Here is a 22,454-nt window from a genome sequence, read left to right as displayed (position 1 = left end):
AAAGATGTATAGATGAAATGGCTGAGAATGTGGATATGTTGTATAGCATACTAAGGACTACAGAATTTGCATTACAGCTAGATGAGTCAACTTTGCCAGGCAATGACCCTTTGCTTCTAGCATATGTTCTCCTTAAAAAAGATGAAAGTTTAGTTCAAAATTATTGTTTGAAAGGCAGTTAGAAACAGATACTAAAGGTGAGTCAATATTTTGTATTGTTCAGCAGTTCTTTAAAGACATGAAAATTCCACTTGCTAACGCTCTTGCAACTTATGGAATTCTATAAATGACTGGGCGCTACCGTGGTTGTGTTGCATACTTGAAGAAAGTTGTACCAAATGTCTTTACCATTCACTGTGTTATTCATTGGCAACATCTGGTTGCAAAAAACCTCAGTGATTGCCTTCACAAGTCATTACACACTGTCATTACTGGTGTTAATAAAATCAAAGCCCATTCTCTCAACAATAGACTATTCTGGGAGCTTTGTGTTGAGAATGATAAGGATTTTCAACGTTTGTTGCTTCTTACTGAAGTTCATTGGCTATCAAAAGGCAACTGTGTAACACACTTTTACAATCTTTTTGACTCTGTTGTGGAGTTTTTTGAAGAGAAAGATGGATGCTTTTCTCATTGATAAACTTAAAGGTATCAGGCATGACATTACATATTTGTCCAAACTATTTGCAAAGTTCAGTGAAATGAATTTACAGTTGTAAGGAAATGATATCAACCTTATTAAGGCCAAATCTGTAGTATCCACTTTGATTTCAAATTTAACTTTATTCAAGTGTAGTATAAGCTGTTGCGAGCTATATCAATTTCCCTCTCTGTCTGAGCTAGAAAAGATTGGTGGGATATGGGATGATGATCTGTGAGTCTTTTGTGATCATTTGGATATGCTGCTTAAAGATATGTCTGAATGATTTAAGGATGATCTTTTGATAGAAATTCCAGATTGGGTGATGAATCCATTTTTAGATATTGAGGAAGTTGGGGTATTAGACTTAGGGGAAGAACTAATTGACTTACAAAATGATGTTCAGCTGAAACTGAAGTTTAAGAAATCTTATCAAGAGTTTTGGTTACAGAAGAAAATTTCTGATCACTGTCCTGCACTATGGTGAAGAAGCACTATGGTGAAGAAGCTACTTATTACATTCCCAACTTCATATTTAGTAGAATGTGGTTTTAGTGTGATCATCCAATTTACCCAAACAAAGAAATTGACTCCAGATTACTGAACATGTGATTTAAGACTCCTTCTAAGCAACTTTAAACAGGACATTGAAAAACTGGTATTATGTCATCAAACCCATCCCTTGCATTAAAAATTTACAGAAAAATGAACTTGTTACTAAATGTAGTTCTAAGACTTTCGTTAAATGATTGTCAGATTTTGAAAAGCTAGAATCAGTAGTCCAGTAATTTCAATATGTTGAATTAAATAAAATAAAACTTTTATTGGATTCCATGTCAGTGTAAGGCAGTGATAAAATCTCATGTAGGGTATTTTGGTGAAAAATCAGTGTAGTTGTTAATATTAATCATTTCAATATTTTTTGTTGTAAATTTTTCACTGCTTAATAAAAAAGCTTAAAATACTTTGTAGTGTGTGTTTTTGATATATTAAGCCTTACATTCTTAGCTAATTTAAAAAAAACAATGAAAACTATTGTTATTCATTGCTATTCCAAACTTTTAGGTGGAAGTATAGAGTAATCAACGTGTAACTAATAAGGTTGGTAATGCAATAAGAAAAAGTGATCGGAACAAACTGATAGAACAAGATATATATATATACTTACAGAATATCATGTCTTCCTAGGGTTCATGTAATGCTGTGAAACACCCTTCTCATGCTTCTCAGTCTTTAAAGAATGATGAAAGAAATCCAAAGTAATCAAGGAAAAATAAGAACTACTCAAAACACAATTTTACATAGAGGGGCAATATGTCCCTGCGCAAAACTATATTTGGTACTGCTAGATGCCTCATTTAGAGTATAGATAGCAGTGGTTTTTAGATTGTATCCCCTGGCACATTGGTGTTGTGAGATTATTATTAGCCATATGGTGCAAGGAAGCCTGCGGCTTATGCTGCACCAGCCAAAAAAAAATTTCTGAATTACTGAGAGAGTAAAGAGAAGTAGAAGGGAATCACCAAGAAAAGGAAGAATGATGATATCCAGCTCAGGACCATGGGTGTGCCAAGCCCATACTCACCAGATTAGGAGAAACTGCATCGAGTTCAGTGGTGATCAACCTTTAGGTGCACTGCAAATAATAATTTGTTTAAATCTAAGCATGGTTCAAGTTTTTTTTAACTCTGGCTGAGTTGGTTGGTCTCAGGCATAGATAGCAAGGTTCCCCTTCTGGAAAAACTGGGGTTTTTCATCCAGCAAAGCAGGCAACTCAACCAAAGAACACACAATTTACATACACAACACACATGGGTGGGTAGTCGAAAGGAATTTCCAGGCATGGCTCAAGTGACAAAAAACTTGAACTGCTGAGGTACATTTTAAACAAATGATGTCCCTCTGCCATACAAATGATCTCTGATGTGGAAGCAATAATTGAGATGTTCTTTTGTTTAAGGAGACCAGATTGAACTACATGGATACAAAAAATAATAAAAAAAAAACCATTTGGGATTACTGTACTTTAATTATTCCTCTTCAAATAGGAAAATGCAGGTGAGTTTTGAAACTTTTAACTACAAATTTTAATATGAACAATCCCTTTCTAATTATTTATTGCTTTTTGTTTTGTATATAAATAATATGTTGCATGTCAAACTGAACAAGTTTTTAGCTTATGAGACAATGTTTATAATATTGCTGAACCACAGCCTTGTTACACTAAATATCCTGTAAATCCGCTGAATTTCAATGTGGTATTGTAATTAGAATTCAAGTTCTCTTATATCACAGTGGTTTTCAGTTTGTTTTTGATATTCCTAACATGTAACGCTTGGTGACTTAACTAATACTTTAAAGTCATCTGATTTATTTTCTGTGCTCCTAAAATTAGGTTATAAGCAAGTATATACATGCCTGTTTGTACCCTTAGTAATTCTGACATAGCCCATATAATTGCTAATACCATGAGCACTCCCAAGAAACTTTGTATTCTTCCTCCCCTCTGCTTTCCTGGGTACTGCATGTCCCAATAGAAGCAGAGCAAGAATTAGTTGTACTTTTTTCTTATGGATGTTTTTAAATTATTAGTCTATCTTCCTGTTCCCAAATCAGTAGTTTTTTTGAATCCTGTGGTATTGCCTCGCTAGTGTCGGCAGCCTTGCATCACTTCATTTTCAATTTGGGAAATGCATAAAAACCTACTTCAAAATTTCTAATTCTCATTTTATTCTGCCTAGGCACCATATGTCATGATGCAAAGTCCATGTTGTTCCTCAGTAGGATACCCTAAATTAAGATGACCATTTTTTTCTTGGGGATGCAGGACCTTTTTTTTTTTTTTAAAGGGCCCATCCCCTACTCCTGGTAGAGGATGAGTCCTTTGATGGGCTATATAAATGCTCTCGGTGGGATCTCAGCCCATTATGCTGCGGACCAGCACTGACTGTCATAGAATGGTCACCCCCCCCTCCAACTACTGACCATACCCGATGGTGCATAACCCCAACAATCAGAGAGGTGCACTCTAACATGAGCAGCCATCGCACGGCCTGATACGGGACCTTAAATAATACTTATTCTATAGTAATAATGATAATAATTTAATTTAAATAATAATCATTTTATTTGAACATTTGAAAACCCATTTTACATAAATGTTTGCATTGCACTAATTAACTGCTGTATATTTGTCTGAAGAATAAATTTTTTTCAATATATAGCAGGGTTTGCTAATATTTTCACACTGAAGGCCTCGCATGATAAACTCATGTTTATTTTAACAGCTATGATAGCGCGCACTGTTTGCACTTTCAGCTGTGATTTTTCATTGCTCCAAATGTAGTTTATGCAAGAAAACACTCTTTCAGCAAAAGCGTTGCTTCCAGGGAGGCACATCACAAGACTAACAACTTTCTTCATGTTAGCATGCAGCACATTATTTTCTTTCATGTGAAGAAGAGCTTCGCACCATTTCTTAGCAAGGGCCGTAGAATTGAGTTATTCGTTGTCTCTTACCGATAAATACGTTTGCAAGTAAGTAAATTCATCAAAGAGTTCATCGTGATTGATATTTAGTATTTGACACTCTGACGACAATAGATCAATTGCCATATCAGAATTTTCTCTCAGAGGAACCTGATTCAGAAGAAAGCAGTTTAAATCTGATAAATCTTCATTGTTTTTGTTCCAAGTTTTTAAATAAGATAAAGCCGTATCATAAAATTCTTTTGATGTTTCAAAATAAGATTCCATTATCATTTGCCATCATCCACTAAATCTATTAATTGTTTCTTCGCCATGTGTGGAATAAAATTTTCATCTCGTTGTGTCTCCAGTTTTGACCATAGATTTTTTACAACTAATGCTGATTCCTTAGCACACTCATCGCCTTCAAGCATCTTGATTGTATCATGAAAAAGAGAAGCTTGGGAATGAGCAGAGCTAATCCACAGTTCTGTGTCACTGCTATCAAAAAATTGTTTCAGCACTTTTGGACATTGGTATTCTTTTTGGACATTTAAGTATCCTTTCTAAGGCTGGAAGTAATAACAACCATCTCACATTAGCATAACCCAATATTTGTTTGTATTCCTGTCCAACAAAATCACAAAAATCTTTTTAAGCGTTCTACACGAACTGTGTATATATATATAGAAATACCCAAATATTTTCGTAACAAGTACTTCAATATCAATGAGCATTGAATCAAAAGCTGCCCTAGCACAATTATGTACAATATGTGCATTACAGTCAAGACTTATGTTTCTGTTTAATTGGGTTTTAAGTTTAGTTATAGCATTTTCTTTGCCTCTTCTTAGTAAACCTCCAAAGTTTGTGTGTGTTATTGGCTAAAAGTCCAATTACCTTATTATCCAACTCATAAGATGCAATTGTTTTCATGATTTCTGAAGAAATAATGTCAGCTGTTTCACCTGATATTTCAACAGAAGTTAAGACTATTATTGATCGGAGCATGTTGTATCCATCATACAACTCTCAGTAATTGGTAGTAACTTTTAAGTATTTGTGATTCAAAGTATCTCAAGAAAAGGTGAAAATTAGTGTTTTTAAGTTCATTTTTCATTTCTTCCAGCGACCAAGGGTAAAATACAATGTACATTTTTTACAATTGCCTTGCACTTTGTTCTTGAGCATGAAAATTTTTTGTCTGAAAATTTCTTTTGTAAACTCATTGTGCAGTCCATGCTTCGAAAACTTTGATTCTGTCAAATGGTATTATAGGCATAAGTACCATGAATAGCTAAATCGTATTCGGATTTTGATGGCTCAAGTTTGCGATAATAGTTACTAATACTTTGAGACTGAGAATTTGCTTCCAATGCAGTTTTGTGTTTTCATGTTATGGAAGATTTTCTTCCATCATGAAAGATGTTATGGAAGATTTTCCACCACTGGCTATAGAAAATATCGAATTGCACACAGTGCATTGTACTGAAGCGCTTTCATTGTTAACTGCATGAATAAATGAAAATTGGGCTTGTAATGATTTGCTGAAGTGAGCCTTTCGCTTTTTTGAACTAATAATTCTAAAATAACAAGTGAGTAATTAATTTAAAATTTCAATATACGAAGCAATTTACAGTTTTAATCCTATATAACTTTTTTATTTAATAATACAGTAAACACACGTAGTAAATAGAAAGACAAGTGTTCAACTCTACGAAAATACTTCTACTAGAAACCTGTCATCAAACCACTTTGATGTCTCGTTCATCACTGATCACAACCCAGGGCTGAATATTACAGTTGAGAACTCAGGGATTCCCAGTGTGGTTACACTGTTGCCAGTTTATCAGAATTTTAAGTTTTAATTTTAATTACAAAATTGTGGCTCTGGTCTTATATTCATTATTTTATAACTTTAAGGAAGAAATACAGAATCGGGGACAAAAATAAGCTGGGACAAAATAATCGGGAACAAAAATAAAAAAAAAAATAAACAAGTATTGTTTTGGGGATGAATGGTCACCTTACCCTAAATTTCCTCCACATCTCCAGTCTATAGGGACCTCTCCCAAATCCAAGGATGCTCTCATGTCCATGCTGCTGCTTTTAACATAATTGGATAGATTCCATCAGTCCTAGGTGTCTTATTTACTTTTAGCTTTAACAGTTTCTATTTCACTTCCCTATCATTATTACAAAATTGGCGAAGGTAAAGAAAGTCAACACAAGAACTGCGGGAAACTTTTAGTAGTCAAATGCTTTTCCTGGTACCGCAGCTTCTCCCTGCATTCTCGCTAACCAGATGGTGCATGTCGGTAATGGCAGTAGAAGTCGATAACAATGTATTGATTAGTTTTTTCTCATTATTAAAAGCAGATTATTGGAGTTCATGAGTGTAATGCCTTTGTGGCTGAAATTTACTTACGGGTACACCCTCCAGACTGCCTCAGTCTTAGGGTGTTTTTCCCCCTTCCCTCTGTTTTAACCCAATAGGAAAATTACTTCTACTGCAACTACCGATAATATGCACCATTTGTAGAAGTCATTTTAGTATCGGGTTAAAACAGCAGGTAGGGAGGATAAATACCCTAAGACTTGGGCAGTCTGGAGGGTGTACTCATAATAAGTACTCATAATAATTTCAGCCCACTCATGAACTCTGATAATCTGCTTTTAATAATAAGAAAAAAACTAATCAGTACATCATTATTGACTTCTACTGCCACTACCGATAACAACCAATATCTGTTTACTGAGAATGCGTGGAGGAGCTGCAGTACTGGGAAATACTTTTGACTGGTAAAAGTTTCCTGAAGTTTCCACTGGTTCTTGTGTTGGCTTTCTTTACCTTAGCCACAAAATCATTTAGCTTCCCAGTTATAACTTGGTTATATTTCTATCCTTAACTTCATGCATGAATGTAAATGCAAAATATTTATCAGTTTATAAGCAACCTAAACAGGATTATCAATAGTTGTGCCATTCATATTTGGTGAGCCATTGTGTTTCAGAAGTTCTGGTAAAAGTAATCCTAAACAGCCAACCAAGCATGCTGGTAATTCTAGGCATGTTATTCTAATTCATGTAGAAAGTCTTCACATTTCTCCCTTCTGGATTGAATAAAGAATACCAGTTTCTTTTAACTGTTATGTCAATGTTTGAAAATCTAAATATAGTTCTTCAATCCAACATACCTCAGATCTGTGTGCCGAAGTCATTATTCTAGGATATTGGTAGTGGCATAAAAAACACTACACTTCACCCATCCATACCCTCCAAGAATTTATCTAGTTCTTCCTTGAATTTATTCAAACCACATATTCCACAACAGATGGAAGTTTATTCCAACAATCAGCTGCCCAACCCTCCTTTCTCGATTTGAATTTATGTCCCCCCCATATGTGTAGTCTCAGTTAGAGAAAGAATACCATCAACATTGAGCTTACCCAATCCATTAAAGGCCTTAAACACCTCAATGAGATCTCCTCGCAGGTGCCTAGTCCTGTTCCATAAAGTCCGCAAACATTGCACAAGTTACACATTTTGTTAGACCATGATTTTTAGGGGAATTGCCCCTTAGGCTCTTCCCTGAATCACAGAAAAAACCTCTCCAAGTAGATAAGAAAATACAAGTTGTATGCTTCCCTCTTCATATAGGTAACTATCCAGTTGACCTTTGAATTCATTCAAACTGTCAGCCTCAGCTACCTGCTAGGGCAACTTGTTTCAGCAATCAACAACTTGCTGGCTTAAAGGAAACTTCTTATGATCTAATGTAAACCTTACCCTTGTAATTTGAATTTATGGCCCCTAGTTCTGGATTTCTTTATAACAGCGAAAATTTCACCTTTATTTATTTTACTAATCCCTCTTAGAGCCTTATAAATGTCAATCAGGGTCATCTCTGAGGTGCCTAGTTGCTAAGCTCTGTAACCCACATAATCAGTCTTTTCTTGTACGATTTACTTTTAGTAAGGATATAACTAATTTAAAACTCTGTGAACGTAATGGTAGAGTCAAATATATAACTTGAACTTGACAGAATAAGGTACAACGTAAACTTTAGTGCAATATGTAGCCGGGTCTTTTTGCCAATTTCACCATTCGAGTTGCCCATATTTGGACCTTTTCAAGAAGCTGAGTGTCTTTTTTTCAGATGAAGTCATACTTGAACACAGTATTCCAAAAGTGGTCTTACAATTACCTTATACATTGGGATTATGACCTCCCTATCCCTACAGGATAATATTCAACAAATTATTGATAGGACACTATGGACTTTCCAGAAAACTTCATATCTGCCTGTTTCCTAACTCCCAAATCTTTTTCTTCCTCTATTGTTATTAATTTAACCCCATTCCCTGAGTGCAAGACCTTGCATTTTGCTGTCATTTAAATAGTTTAACAATGAAAATTAATCAATTAATTGACAAGCTACTTATTTTACCACAATTTCATTGCATTAATTAAACATTTGCTCCAAAATACCAATACAAAAGCTCTATGAATAATAAGTCGTAAAAAAAATCTCTAGCTAAATTTAAAAATAAGCTAATGGACACAACTAAGACTATTAAGCTATTTGTCAAATGCAATTTAATATATTAATTAATCAGAAGAAACGGTAAAAATTTCCGAAAACTTATCCGTTCCCACAATCTCAAAATTCTTAATTTGCACACTTATGCTGAAAGAACGTTATGTGCAACAGTTTTTAAAACTTTCACCTCTATTTTGAAAGTTGATTACCATAGTAGACAAAACCAGAAACATGATTCTGATTTAGTAATAGGCACTTTTACTGCCAGAGTTGTGGAGAGTCTAAAAGAAGAAGAAAAGATTCTGCTCTTTTGCTTAGTGAGTAAGTGCTTTATTGGTGCATGTGACTAAATGGCAGACAAGCAAGGCTGTGCAAAGATACTTGGAAGCCTGGATGCAAATGGGGTTAAGGGGCCTAATTTATTTACATTGGGACTTTGATGGCTCCCTTGATTGGGACCTCTAGATCAGGGGTCATGGTCATGGTGTAGCACATCTAATGCACCCCCATTTGCACAGCCCTGCATTCAAGTTCCATTTGAAAAATTATAAATGTTCAGGTAGCACAAATTTTACTGCCAAGGATGTGGAGATTCTATAAGAAGAAAAAAAATTTCAAAATTGAAAATGACTGCCAGTCATTTTCAATTTTGAAATTTTTTCTGCACGTTTCCAGTACTTCTTGTTGTCATTAAATATAAAGAAATAAATGGACGATAGATGTTTTTTGCAGCATCAGTTCTGTTAGTTTCATTGTGAAAACCTATCAGATACTATTATGAAAGAATAGCATATGATAGGGTTTCATAATAGCATCTGGTAGGTTTTCATACTGTGACTAACATATGCTATTACAAAAGAGGACCAAAAACTGAGTTCAGATCTTCTCTCTTTCTGATGAGGCTTCGGAAATTGAAGAAAAAAAGAAAAAGTAGTTAAGAAAGCACATAATTTGCATTTTCTTAGCTATGTGCGTTTTCTTTCTTTCTTTTTTTTTTTGTTTTGTTTTGTTTTGGCCAGTGCAGCAAAAGTCTGTGGCTTCCTTGCACTATATGGTCAATACTGTAACTATTGCTATTACTAAATACTACTTAACAGCCAAGTTGAGACAGCAGCTCAGTTGTTATGAACAAAAATTTGACTCAGCATTTCTGAAGAGGGAGAAGTCTGTGTTTTTCTTGAAGCAGTCAAAATCAGTTAATGTATAACAGAATATTCAAACAGCAATCTAGAAATTCACACAGAAAAATGTTAGGTAATTGAATATGTAAATGCATACCCTACTGGTAAACAATCCTATGAAATATTTTTTCCAGTGAAATTTTTTTTTTCCCAAAAAACATCCTTTTTTCCCTTTATATATATATATACTTAACTTATTTATATATTATTACATTTTATAATTAATTTTGGTACTACTTGGGAGCATCAGGTTTGTAGTGACCCTAACCAACCCGCTAGTTATGTATAAATCTAGCCCTGTTACTGTCATTTACGCTATTTACAAATTTAATATTTAAATCTAATTGTCATCAGACATAATTCCAATATATATATATATATATATATATATATATATATAAAAAGTCTCTTTTTTCTTTGCCTGTTTTAGCCCAAATACCTCTTTTCCTCCTGCTTAGAAATGTTGATCTCCAGTTTTTTGATGTTAAGAGTTCCTTTTTTGTGTCCTTGAATAATTTTGTTATTCTTCTCTGCTCCTGTTCCAAGAGATCTGCATCTTAAAATCAGGCTTCCAGACCTGTAGTCAAGATGTGACCCCAATCGCTCCCTCTTCACTGCTGGAAAAATTCCTGTGTATCATTGACAGACCCTGCGAGTTGTCCCAGCAGCTTATCTGCACTGCCCAGAGAACCTCATGGCATACTATAGTTCAGATATTCCAGAAATGCCGATTGAGCACCAAATATACACACACTTGCATGTTTGGTGTTTGATTGACTATTAGGGTTGAGTCCTGACATTTTTTTCAGAAGAATAAAAGTCAGAGCTCAGCCCTAATTGCAAGTAATACAGATAATCTCATCCCACAATAGGTCAAATGCCTTAATAAGTAAAGTAACTATATTGAAAAATAGTATAATTATGTACTTTTACTGTTATATAATTTCATAATGACAAGATTGTCTTTTCACAAATAAATAATATTCTTTAATAACTGTAAAAGGTATAATTACAGAGAGATCTCGTTAACAGAAACCAGAGGATTTACAGTACCAGAAAAGTATAAAACTAGATAATTTGACAATGAAAGTGGGAAAAAAATAAATAAAAATAAACATGGAAGCTCTCAAATACCTATTTTACCCAACTTTTCAAATCACCCATTTAATAATTTTACTAATTTCAGTAATGTGTACTTGTTATGAACTTTAATTTAATTACAGCTGCATTAATTTTGTTCTTAGCATACCTTATTACTATATCATATTTATAGCCTTTGTTGTAGGTACGGCAAAGGGCTATAAATACTTTCTATAAAGGCTTTCTTAACATTTTCAAAACCAAATTCTGTATATAAAGTTCTAAACCATTATTCTCTAACCTATGGATGTAGAGTTCTGATATTAATTATGTCTATAACAGTTCTAATTAAAAGTTTATTTTCACTTTTCTCTCTGCTGTTTACTTTCTAAATTGGAATATTTGTATATAGTTTAATGTTAGCTTTGCATATTATTTAATATTCCTTCTTTTTTGTGTAGGCCACTTTCTATGTCAGAAAATCTTGCTAAACTTGCACAGAAGATTGATTTTCGTAAAGTGAATGATGACAGTCCTGATCTGACAACCACAGATGGCACTGAAGAAGATCATAAAGAGTTAGTTCTGTTTCAGCCTTCTCTTTGGCCTTGGGATTCTGTCCGTAATAAGATAAGGTTAGTATGCAGAAATTTTTATAAGTTAGCATTTCCCTTGCTTTTCATTTCACTTGATATTTCACATATATGCATTCTTTTCACATAGTTATTAAATAAAATCATGTCAGACAGTTAGAGAGTTTTTGTAGACAAATGAGATTAAGATAGGATTTTAATCTTTTCCAGACCTAATATTTTAAGTCATTATTATATTTGTGTTATAAGTATCATATCCAATTTTGAACAAATCTACACAGAGTCACTGTGGAAACTGAAAAATCCAACCTGGTGAATAGTATTTTATAGGTCGGTCTAGTGGCTGTGAGGTTGAACTCAGAGATCTTTGAATTTGCATCTTGGTGCAGGACTGAATCTTATTGGTTGAAAGAACGCAACGAAGAATGATTGTTCAACTAGTCATATCCAGCTTTCCTTAGGATAGTGTGCAAACTGAAGATATGTGGAAAGTGTTTCATAGTCACTTTTTTGAAACCACTTTTCTGCTATATCAGTTGGATAAGCTAAATGAGATGTAGCTTATTCAGCCGAAACATATAAACATAATAAAGTAGTAGTTGAATGCAGCTTTGAAACATGTATGGTTACTAGGCCCTGAAGCTGAAGACCACGCTCCAACTGCTCTTGTTTCCATTCCCTCTTCCATCTCATAAGTTAGTGTCTTCAAAAACATATCCATCCTTTTTCTCACAAAATTATGCAGTATGCAACAATTTTTTATTACGTTGATAGCAGAATGGGGATTCAGTAATATGCTAGAGTGAAAAATGCACAACTTATTGCTCAGTATTCCAAACATTCATTCTACAAGTCACCTTGCTCAAGTTAATCTGTAATTGAAAATTCTTCGCTCACTGCTCAAATTTTTTGATGGATATGGTAGTATTAAATTTTCAGTCAACCCAAATTCGTCATCCCTTACAAAAACAAATGGCATTGCTGGCTCATTTGTCCTGTTCAGAAGTATTAGAAATTACATGTTAAATGACCTCTCCAAAATGGACACTTATCTAATACACATGTGAACGCTTTCAAGGGTAATTGACATGTGCGTGTTTTTGTAGGTCAACAGAATTTGCAATGAAGGCAAGTGAAGGTCAAGGTTACATTAATATTAATTAGATTTGTGGTGGCTGTGGACAACTTGTGGAATAGATGGCATAATATGCCATTAATAGTGCTCATCACTGCTGGTAAAGAATGTTTACAAACTTAATTGGATTGTCTGATTCAGTTCTACTGATGTATCACTTAGCAAGGCAAAAAACGGCCAAACACTATGAGGTACCATTGCCAGAATTAAAGAAAATAAAAAAAAAAAAGGCTACTGTAACAATTCTGTATACCGAATTTAGTTTGTGCTACTGTACATTAAAAAAGTATGGGAATACAGCTGCAGTACAGTTGTTCAAAAAAAAAATAATAAATAAATAACACTCTGCCTGCATAAGTAATTTTGACCAATAGCCTGTGGAGATTGTCTGCATCTATGAATTTACTGTACTTCAATAAAAACATGATGATTGATGTTACTTTCATGACTCCTTTAGTAACAGTGTTGTCCAACTGCTTGAATGAGGGATGATGACAACTTTCCTATGCTGACATGTACCATTTTCACTTGGCAGTTAGAAATGGTGGTTGTTTAATTAGATGCATACAGGATTTTTCTTGAAATTTGTTTGTAACTGCTTGTGTACCCTGTACACATGAAATTTGTTTTATGTGAAAACATCTTTGACGAAAATCAGAGCCTTTTTAAAAATGAACAGCTAAAACCAAAGTCATGAACAATGTAATGTTTTATGCTCACATCCGTTACTTAGTCTGCTAAATCTACGTTAGTGACATTAGTGTCATTAGCATCATACTTCAGTCCAAAATATTTATTATGAAAGATGTAATGTTTTATGCACATGCCTGCTACTTGCTCTACCGAATCAACGTTTGGAAGAGGTTAGCGAAATCCAAGCCAATAGTCTAATTACCCATTTGATTTTAGCCATTTGTTGAATAGTATGATTGCAACAATACAAATATTTGTATTGTTGCAATTTGCATTTTCGTTACATTATTTGTTAGGTGCAGCTATAGATGTTTTCACATCATTAATTTTCTCATTAGTGAAAGGGACTGAATGCCACACTGCTACAGCTGAGTATTTGATTATGCGGAAGTCTAATGCAGAGCGTTGTTGAGAGTATCCAGCAAGCCAACCTAAGAAAATAAAGATGATGGAGGTAGCAATGAGTGTGCAAGAACGACAGAGACTATCAAGATTGCGTAAAAGACAAACAGAAAATCAAGCATTGGATTTAGTAGTGCCTTCAACCAGCAGTGCCGCTCCATCTAATTATGATATACCCAAAGTGAGTATTAATTATATACAATGGAACATTTCTCCAATTGCAGAGCAGATGAGTTTAAATGATCAAGCTCTTTTGTCTTACACCGACTACTATTTACATAAGAACGTGCATTGAGAGTTTGAAAGGATATTTATGAAAAATAATTTCTGTTCTGTATGCTACGTTTGCGATTGTGTATGGTTTGAAAACAACACAAAGAAACCAGCTGCTAAAGATACACCATTGATATGCACTGCATTTCCCAATGTTTAAGTCGATGGGATCCTTGTGTGTAATAGCTGTAGAGGATCACTTAAGAACATCACCATTCCAGCACTGTCTAAGTTGAATGACTTTATTTACTCATAAATTACATTGCATTTACTGAAGTCGGATTTAGTGACAAAGAGACTTGTTTTTCCTCACTTATCGTTCATGCAGATAAGGCGCCTGAGACATGCACATGGACAATACAGCATTCTGGGCCAAGTGAACAATGTGCCGATTTCATTCAACATGATGGTCCATCACTTGCCAAGGGAGATTGATGATGATCATTGTATAAACATGCATATAAAATGCAAGAAAATACACAAGTCCAGCTATTTGATCAAGGTAGTAAGAAAGCGAGTAGTTAAGGCATGGCTTCAATATTTGGTCAATACACCTCTCTGTCGATTGTATAAAATCACGATAGATCAGCCATTCTTTGATGACAGTCACATGGAAATTGATTATGTAAAATTATGTAATTACCATGCAATCGTGATTTTTGGTTTGTCAATCAAATCATAAATGATGTTAAATGACGTCATTTTCATCATTGACACTTCTTTCGTTCCCTTGGAATTGACTATTCTGTCACGATTTTGTGACATGTCATTTCCAGTTTGTATTTTGTGACACGGAAATGACATCACATGATGTCATGTCCGTGTCACAGTTTGAAATTTAGTAGGTGTCGGCAAAGGTGATTTCACATCAAAAGTGTTGCTATGTTTTTTTATGTAATTTTGTTGTGTGTAACATTAAAAAGACAATGTTGGCTTGAGTGCCATGCGAGGCATGTATAGGAAATTATTATTATTAGCCATATGGTGCAAGGAAGCCTTTTTGTCTGCTGCACCAGACAAAAAAATTTTCTGAGTTACCCTGAGAGAGAGAGTGAGTGAGAGTGCGAGTACGAGAGCAGGAGTCAGAAGTAGAAGGGAATCACCAAGAAAGAGAAGAATGATTATATCCAGCTCAGGACCCTGGGTGTGTGAAGCCCATACTCACCAAATAAGCCCCTGGGGTTTGCATGCAGCCACCTGTAAACAATTAATATAAATAGAATTTATTTATACAAAATTATATAGCAATGAAGTTCTCATTACAAACCATCAGGTATTGTTTCCTTTTTATTATATCAATAAATGTTATTTCTAAATATTAGTCAGTTTCCCCTACGGCTTGTGAAAAGTGATATACTATAAAGTTATGTTGAAGATCTTGGTGATTCATGAATCATTTCTTTGTACCAGAATATTCCAGTAAATATTGCTGAAAATTATTTCAAAAGAATTATTATTTGTAGAAATAAATTCTGCAGAATTCTAATAAATATAAGTAGTAACAGGGGGTGGACCTTCCTGAGGGCACAAGGGGTGCATTACACCTGGGTGCCAACATTCAAGTGGCACCTGAAACTAACATACACATATGAAGAAAATTTTAAAGGCGGGGACACCAAATTGCGATTGGTGCCTAGGCGCCACATTCCCTAGAAACTCCCCGAGTAGTAATATCTCTTCTATTTTACGATACATGTACTAAAAAATGTATAACATGTTCTACAAAAGTGAAAAATAGAGAATATTGTTTTGAAAGCATGTTTTATTTATAAAAAATGCCACATCTTTAGAAATGTGGTACAGCAGATACACCTTATTGTACTTTACACATATTAATACATTAGTTTTGTTTTTAGTTTTTTTTTTCCTTGCATTAATAAGAAAATTTAACTTTAGTACAATTAAAAATGTGGATACCACAAGTATTTAAAAAAAAGCATAATTATTCAGAAAGGTTTGAAGTATAGTAAAGAATAATAATGAATGCCTTTGCTGCATCTTTCAAATCTCCATTTTTCTCCCTTCAAGCGAATGCATCCATAGTTCTATTTATAATATCAGTTACACAGCGCCATTTATAATTTTCCAAAAAAATCCCCCCCCCCCCTTTAAACTAATTCTTATTAGGTTTAAGTGAAAGTAATTCCTTGCACTGAATTTTTCCTCAAAACTACAATAAACTCCTTTTATGGTACTTTTAAGGGGACTGGCCCCAAAGAGTGCTGAAGTGTTGTTATTGAGCAAAATCTCCTTTTTGGAGGCAATTTTTCATATTAAGTCAATATTTTTCTATATAACTGAGTTTCGGGATTTTTAATTTTTTGGATTTTTATTGCGCTGTTTATGAAGCATTGATTAAATATGCATGTCCTGCATAATAACCTGCACATAAGCCTTTTAAGCATGTGCTCTATTGCTTCTTTTTTTTATTATGTTTATATAGCTTCTTTTTTATTATGTTTGCAAATTTGGATTAATTCAATAATATGCATTTTATCTAACAGGAAAAAAAAAAAAGAGTGCAACAAATTACAGGTCGACCATCACTAATCTGGCAGTGTTGGGACCTGTGGGGGTGCTGGATTAGTGAGTTTGCTGGATCACCTGTGGTTATTTTAGCACATACAGTTTGCCCAACAGCTAACCACCTCCTCCTACCTTTAACTGCCAAGCCAGTTTAAGAAAAAAATTCCCCAGTGGCCAAAAAATATTTAGCAAATAGTAGTAGTAGTAGTAATGGCATGTGATGCAAGAAAGCAAGTGTATGAGCTTATGCAGCATCAGCCAAAAAAAAAAAATCACACCATTCCCTCCACATGCCTGTCCAGTTCCTCCTTAAATTTATTCAACCTATCAACTTCCACAATGACAGATGGAAGTTTGTTCCAGCAATTAACCACCTCTGGCTAAAGGCAAATTTCCGCACATCTATTCTACATCTGTCTTTTCTTAATTTGAATTTATGCCCCTTAGATTCGTAATCTAAACAAGTGTAAGGATCCCATCAGAATTCAGCGTGCTCAACCAATTCAAGGCCTTATACACCTCAATCAGATCACCGCGCAGGTGCCTAGTCTCCAGCCACTGCAATTTGCAGAACTTCAGCCTCTCTTGATAAGAGGATCCCTTCATTCTCCTCACCAATCTTGTTGCCCTTCTTTGTACACGCTCAAGTAAATTTACATCCTTCCTAAAATGAGGCCTCCAGACCTGTACGCAGTACTCAAGGCGTGGCCTGACCATTGCCTTATACAGAGGGATAATCACCTCCTTTTCCCTGCTAGCAAAATTCCTATATATCATTGACAAAATCCCATGACCTGCTCTGGCAGCCTGTCTGCATTGCTGAGAAAACTTCATATCTGCCTGCACAATTACTCCCAGGTCTTTTTCATTTTCTACCACCTTAAGTGTAGTACCACACAGTTGGTACGTTTCTGTGGTTACTTCTACCCATATGCAGTACTTTACATTTGTCAAAGTTAAACTTCAGTTGCCATTACTAATCAAATAATTTGATCAGTAATTCTAAAATAAATATTGTAATGTCAGTGTTGATTTTTTTTCGCAAATATTAAAAAAAAAAGAGACTTTTTTTATGTCGCATATATGTGGACCAGTAGGTTACTTTATTTCTTGAGAAGCCGTGTCGGCCACATACATGTGACGCTATTATGACATACATATGAAGGTCGTTTGTGATTAGTTTATTGCACCAGCACTGCAATAAAACTAATTGCAATAAAATAAACTCAAACGTCGCAATAAGTTTGTCAGTATTGTTAGAGATTTTGTGAAAACAAGTTGTCAGCGTGCTGTATTATCCATCATATTGTGTTGTGTTTTTCCGTAAGTTTGTACAAGTGTGTTTAAAAAAAAAATAATAATAATCTAAAAAGGAATGGCTAAAAGAAAATTAATAAAATAAGAGGAATTGGGAGAAATTGCTGGAATTTACAATTAAGCAGAGTGAAACTTCTCGCAGGACACACTGCTGTCGAGTTTTTTCAGAAGTTCAACTTTATCTGTTATAGACAATGTACGGTGTTTGTGCTTTACACCACCAGAGGCACTTCCTTTATGTATTGGCACCACAGCTGGGGCTAAATGTGAGCAGGTTATAATATTAATAAATGCAGGAAAACAAGTGGGAATGGCTTGCCAGTGTTTACGAGTTCGTGCCAACAGCTGATGCTGCAACCAATGCCACCAAAACAGTAGTGGCAGGTCGATGCGCTGACCAGGGATTTTTGAAATTACGTTCATGGAAATTATGTCCGAATTAGCTGTGGAACCGGATTACCGGTGGCTGGATTAGTGATGGTCAACCTGTATTTATTAAATGTTAGTGTATAACAAAAACTTAATCTTGTTGGTCAAGAACTGTTATTTATCACTGAACATGTCAGCTCCTTTAACCACTAAGATTCATTCCATAAAAGAATACTACTGATAGTTTAGCATCTTCAGTAATCCACATTAAATTGTAATTTGACAGGGTGAACTTCTTATGTGAACACAGGAAAGCTTTAGAGCAATACAGCAGAAAATACTAGGTAGCATCCTAAAATGTATATGCATCACAGCAGTGTAACACCTAGTATTGATTCAGCTAGGTATGTTGTACAACTTGCATGGTTGAAACTGCATTGTATCCAGATTTGCAAGTCACTGTGCAAAAGTTCATAAGATTGGGCCTTTAGTTTGTAAATTAGAGACTTTCTTCAAACTTCCTAGGATATATATCTTTATGTTGGCTCTATTAAAAGGACTTTTAAATCATTCTTGAGTCTGAAAAATTGTAGAAAATTCTGACATTTACTTCATCACACCTGAAATTTTTTTTAGTGCAACTTGTAGTTTTGCATGTAAATAACACTACCACACCATAAATAGTGTACACCCTGCAGTGAGCCCCATGTCTAATTAATTGTTTTTGTTAAAAGTTTATTACTCCATAAATTTTGTCTCATTGAGTGCTTTTTGCATTAATCAATTTGCATTTTGTGGACTTTTGGTGGGGCATTAATTTGTTTCATTAAAAGGTAAATTTTGTTAAAAACAACTTTAATAAAATTATTCTACTATAATGCTCTTCTCTACAATTTTAGGAACATGCTAACAGAATTGACAGTTCTGGTAGATGTCTTAAATATTGCCAAAGAAAAACGGTACCTATTTCTTGATCCTGTTTCCCAAGATCCACCTGAATTAAAGCCAATTGCTGTACTTCTAGCAAAGAAAAAGGTATGGTTTAATTAGTAATATTAATAATAATTTTTCAAACATTTTCAGTGCTGATTAGAGGTTTAGCACTATTTACTATATCACGTCAATGTAAGGAAACAGTACTTGTCACCACAGCACCCTCTAAATCATCTTTCAGACATCTCTAAATAAAAAATAGTTGCATGAATAATGATAGTGATAATTCATACTTGCTAGCTTTCATATTTACCTGTATATAGAAAATGATTTTTTAAAATAAGTTGATAAAATTAAATTTTTTTCTGTAATGTGTGTTTTTGTCTAAAATGCACAGTATAGGCAAAAAAATAAAATCACTTTCAATTTTATTGAAGGTGATTCTTACCGATTTTAATTGTGTATTTTTTTTTTTTTTCCAATTAGAGACCTATCCAAGGCTGAAGTGTGATTGATATGTTTATTAATATGGGCTTCAAAGTCATCCATTAAGCAGCTCTTCTTCTGTATATATATATGCCATAGCTGGCATAAGTTTGGTTAAACCAGAAAATGTGATGCCATAGATGCTTCACAGAAATCTAATGCAAGGAAAGTACAGACAAGGTTTTTAGTCAGAAAACTATCCATTAGCAAGTAATTCATCATCATCATCAGCCATTTTCAATCCACTGCAGGATGAAGGCCTCTCCAGCAACTTTCCAGTTCCTTCTGCTTTGAGCACTGGCCATCCATTTACTACTCAAAAACTCATGAATTTCATCTATCCATCTCCGCCTTTGTCTTCCAGGTTTTCTTCTAGCTCCTCTTGGGTACCATTCTGTTATTTTCTTAGTCCATCTGTCATCATGTCTTCGAGCTATGTGTCCTGCCCAAGACCATTTTAGTTCTTTAGTTTTGATAAGAATGTCCTTTACTTGAGTTTGCTGCCTAATCCATGTGTTTCTCTTCTTATCTAACAGTCTGATTCCCAATATAATTCGTTCCATTCTTCGCTGTGTAGTTCTTAGCTTCTCTTCCATTCTTTTGGTGAGTGCCCAAGTTTCACTTCCATGTCATGGTGGGGAGTATACATTGATTCATTATTTTACGTTTCAGACAAACTGGGATATTGCTCTTCAGTATGTGACTATATTTCCTGAATGCTATCCATCCAAAATTTATTCTTCTCTTGACTTCCAGCCATTTATCATTATTACAGCTAATAACTTGTCCCAGATAAGTATATGACTCCACCTTTTCAATTACTGCTCCTTCAATCATTATTTCCCTTTCCGTGGCATACTTGTTCATCATTACTTTTGTTTTAGCCATATTCATCTTTAGTCCAAAATCCTTACTAACTGTGCATAACTGATTAAGATTTTCCTCTAATTCTTTGGGATCGTGGCTTATGACCACAATGTCATCTGCAAATCGTAAATGGTTTAGGTACTCTCCGTTCACATTGACTCCTTTCTGCGACCAGTCTAATCTTCTGAAAGCTTCCTCAAGGGCAGCAGTAAACAGCTTCGGAGATATTGTGTCTCCTTGTCGAACTCCTTTCTCGATTTTAAATTTGCTACTGTCTTTGTCTAGTCTAATAAAGGATGTAGGACTCTCATATATTTTCTTCAAAATCATAATATATGGAGTATCTATGCCTTGTCTTTCCAGTGCCCGAAACATTGCCTTATGCTGTATGGAGTCAAATGCCTTTTCATAATCCACAAATGCCAGGCATAATGGTGTTTTATATTCATTTGCTTTCTCCATCAGCTGTGATATTACGTGAAGGTGATCCATAGTTGAGAATCCTGTCCTAAAGCCAGCTTGCTCTTTTGGTTGATTCTCATCAAGTATTCTTTCTAATCTGTTAGTAATGACCCTTGTGAACAACTTGTAGATATGGGATAACAAGCTAATTGGTCTATAATTTCCAATTTCTGATTTATCTCCTTTCTTATGCAGCAAAACTATGATTGCATTATTCCACTGCTTAGGCATCACCTTTTCTAATGCACTTTGTGAAGAGCCTTGCCAGTTTTTGTGTTATGTCTCTTCCTCCCAATTTTAACAACTCTACAGGAACTTCATCTTCCCCCGGGGCTTTCCGATTCTTCATTTTCTTCAATGCATGTTCTACCTCATCAGGAAGAATATCGGGTATGTCGTATGTGTTGCTACTTTGCAATCCATCTTCCCCACTGCTGGTATCATTCCCTCGCTCCTTGTATAATTCTCTATAGTAGTCTTCTGCTATTTGAATTATGCATTCTCTGCTGTTTATAAGTACACCATCGCTATTCTTCAGTTTCAGTATCATTTGTCTTTCTGTATTACTGCTCATGGCTGCTGATTTAAATCCTTTGTTTTCCCTTAATGCTTGTTCTACTTTTCTTGTGTTAAATCTTCTTATGTCCTCTCTGAGTCTCTTTCTAATGGCTTTGCATAACTCAGTATACTCAATTTTCTCCCTGTCAGTGTTTTTCTTGCTCTTCATTTGTTGTCTTTGGTTCATCATGACAAGTGTTTCTTGACTAATTTTTTCTTCTTTGGATTTCTGTTTCCCTATAGGTTTCTTGGGCTTTATCACTTTCAGAAAGTTGTAATATTCCTCGTCGATATCTTGGTCCTGAGCAGTCTGCAGAAGCTCAAACTTGTTCTTAAGTTCCAGTACATACTGCTTTTTTTCCTCCTCTGTTATTTCAAAGACCTTTGTATTATTTACTCGAGTCAGTTTTTTCCTTTCCTTTCCTACATCTATATCAAGTGTACATCTTACCATTCTGTGATCACTTCCAACATTTACCTTATTCAGGACGGTAACATCATTCACAATATATCTTCTGTTAGTGAGGATGAAGTCGATTTCATTAGTTGTTAATCCATTTGGACTCTTCCATGTCCACTTTCTGTTCACCCTTTTCTTGAAAAAAGTGTTCATTACTGACATTCCTTGAGATTCTGCAAATTCCACAAGTCTTTCACCTCTTTTATTTCTTTCACCAATTCCAAAATTTCCTATAGTTCCTCTTTCTGCGCTGTTTTGCCTTTTTCCAACCTTAGCATTGAAGTCCCCCATAATAATAGTGTAGTGGGTTTTCTGCTCATCTAGAAGACTCTCAATTTCAGTGTACATTTCTTCAACCTCTTCATCATCATGGCTCGATGTTGGTGCATAAATCATTATAATCTTTAGCTTGTACCTCTTAGAAATCTTGAGTATTAGTCTTGACACCCTTGGTGATGTACTTTTGAA

The 22,454-nt window shown here is 34.7% G+C and overlaps 1 protein-coding gene across 1 annotated transcript in view; it reads left to right on the top strand.

Moving 5' to 3' along the window:
* The window catches only part of MED17 (mediator complex subunit 17), a 206,542-nt gene that overhangs the window by 3,955 nt on the left and 180,133 nt on the right, over positions 1–22,454 (top strand). The window contains exons 2-3 of the mRNA XM_090373520.1: positions 11,374–11,547; positions 19,120–19,255. Of these exons, the coding sequence (XP_090229646.1) occupies positions 11,374–11,547; positions 19,120–19,255 (310 nt within the window). The remainder of the gene's footprint in view (positions 1–11,373; positions 11,548–19,119; positions 19,256–22,454) is intronic.

The sequence above is a fragment of the Mastigoproctus giganteus genome, chromosome 5 (genome assembly GCF_048544385.1).
Source record: "Mastigoproctus giganteus isolate SK-2022 chromosome 5, ASM4854438v1, whole genome shotgun sequence".
Lineage (NCBI taxonomy): Eukaryota > Metazoa > Arthropoda > Arachnida > Uropygi > Thelyphonidae > Mastigoproctus > Mastigoproctus giganteus.
The sequence above is the reverse complement of the archived record's forward strand: the minus strand, read 5'-3'. Positions and strand labels throughout refer to the sequence as shown.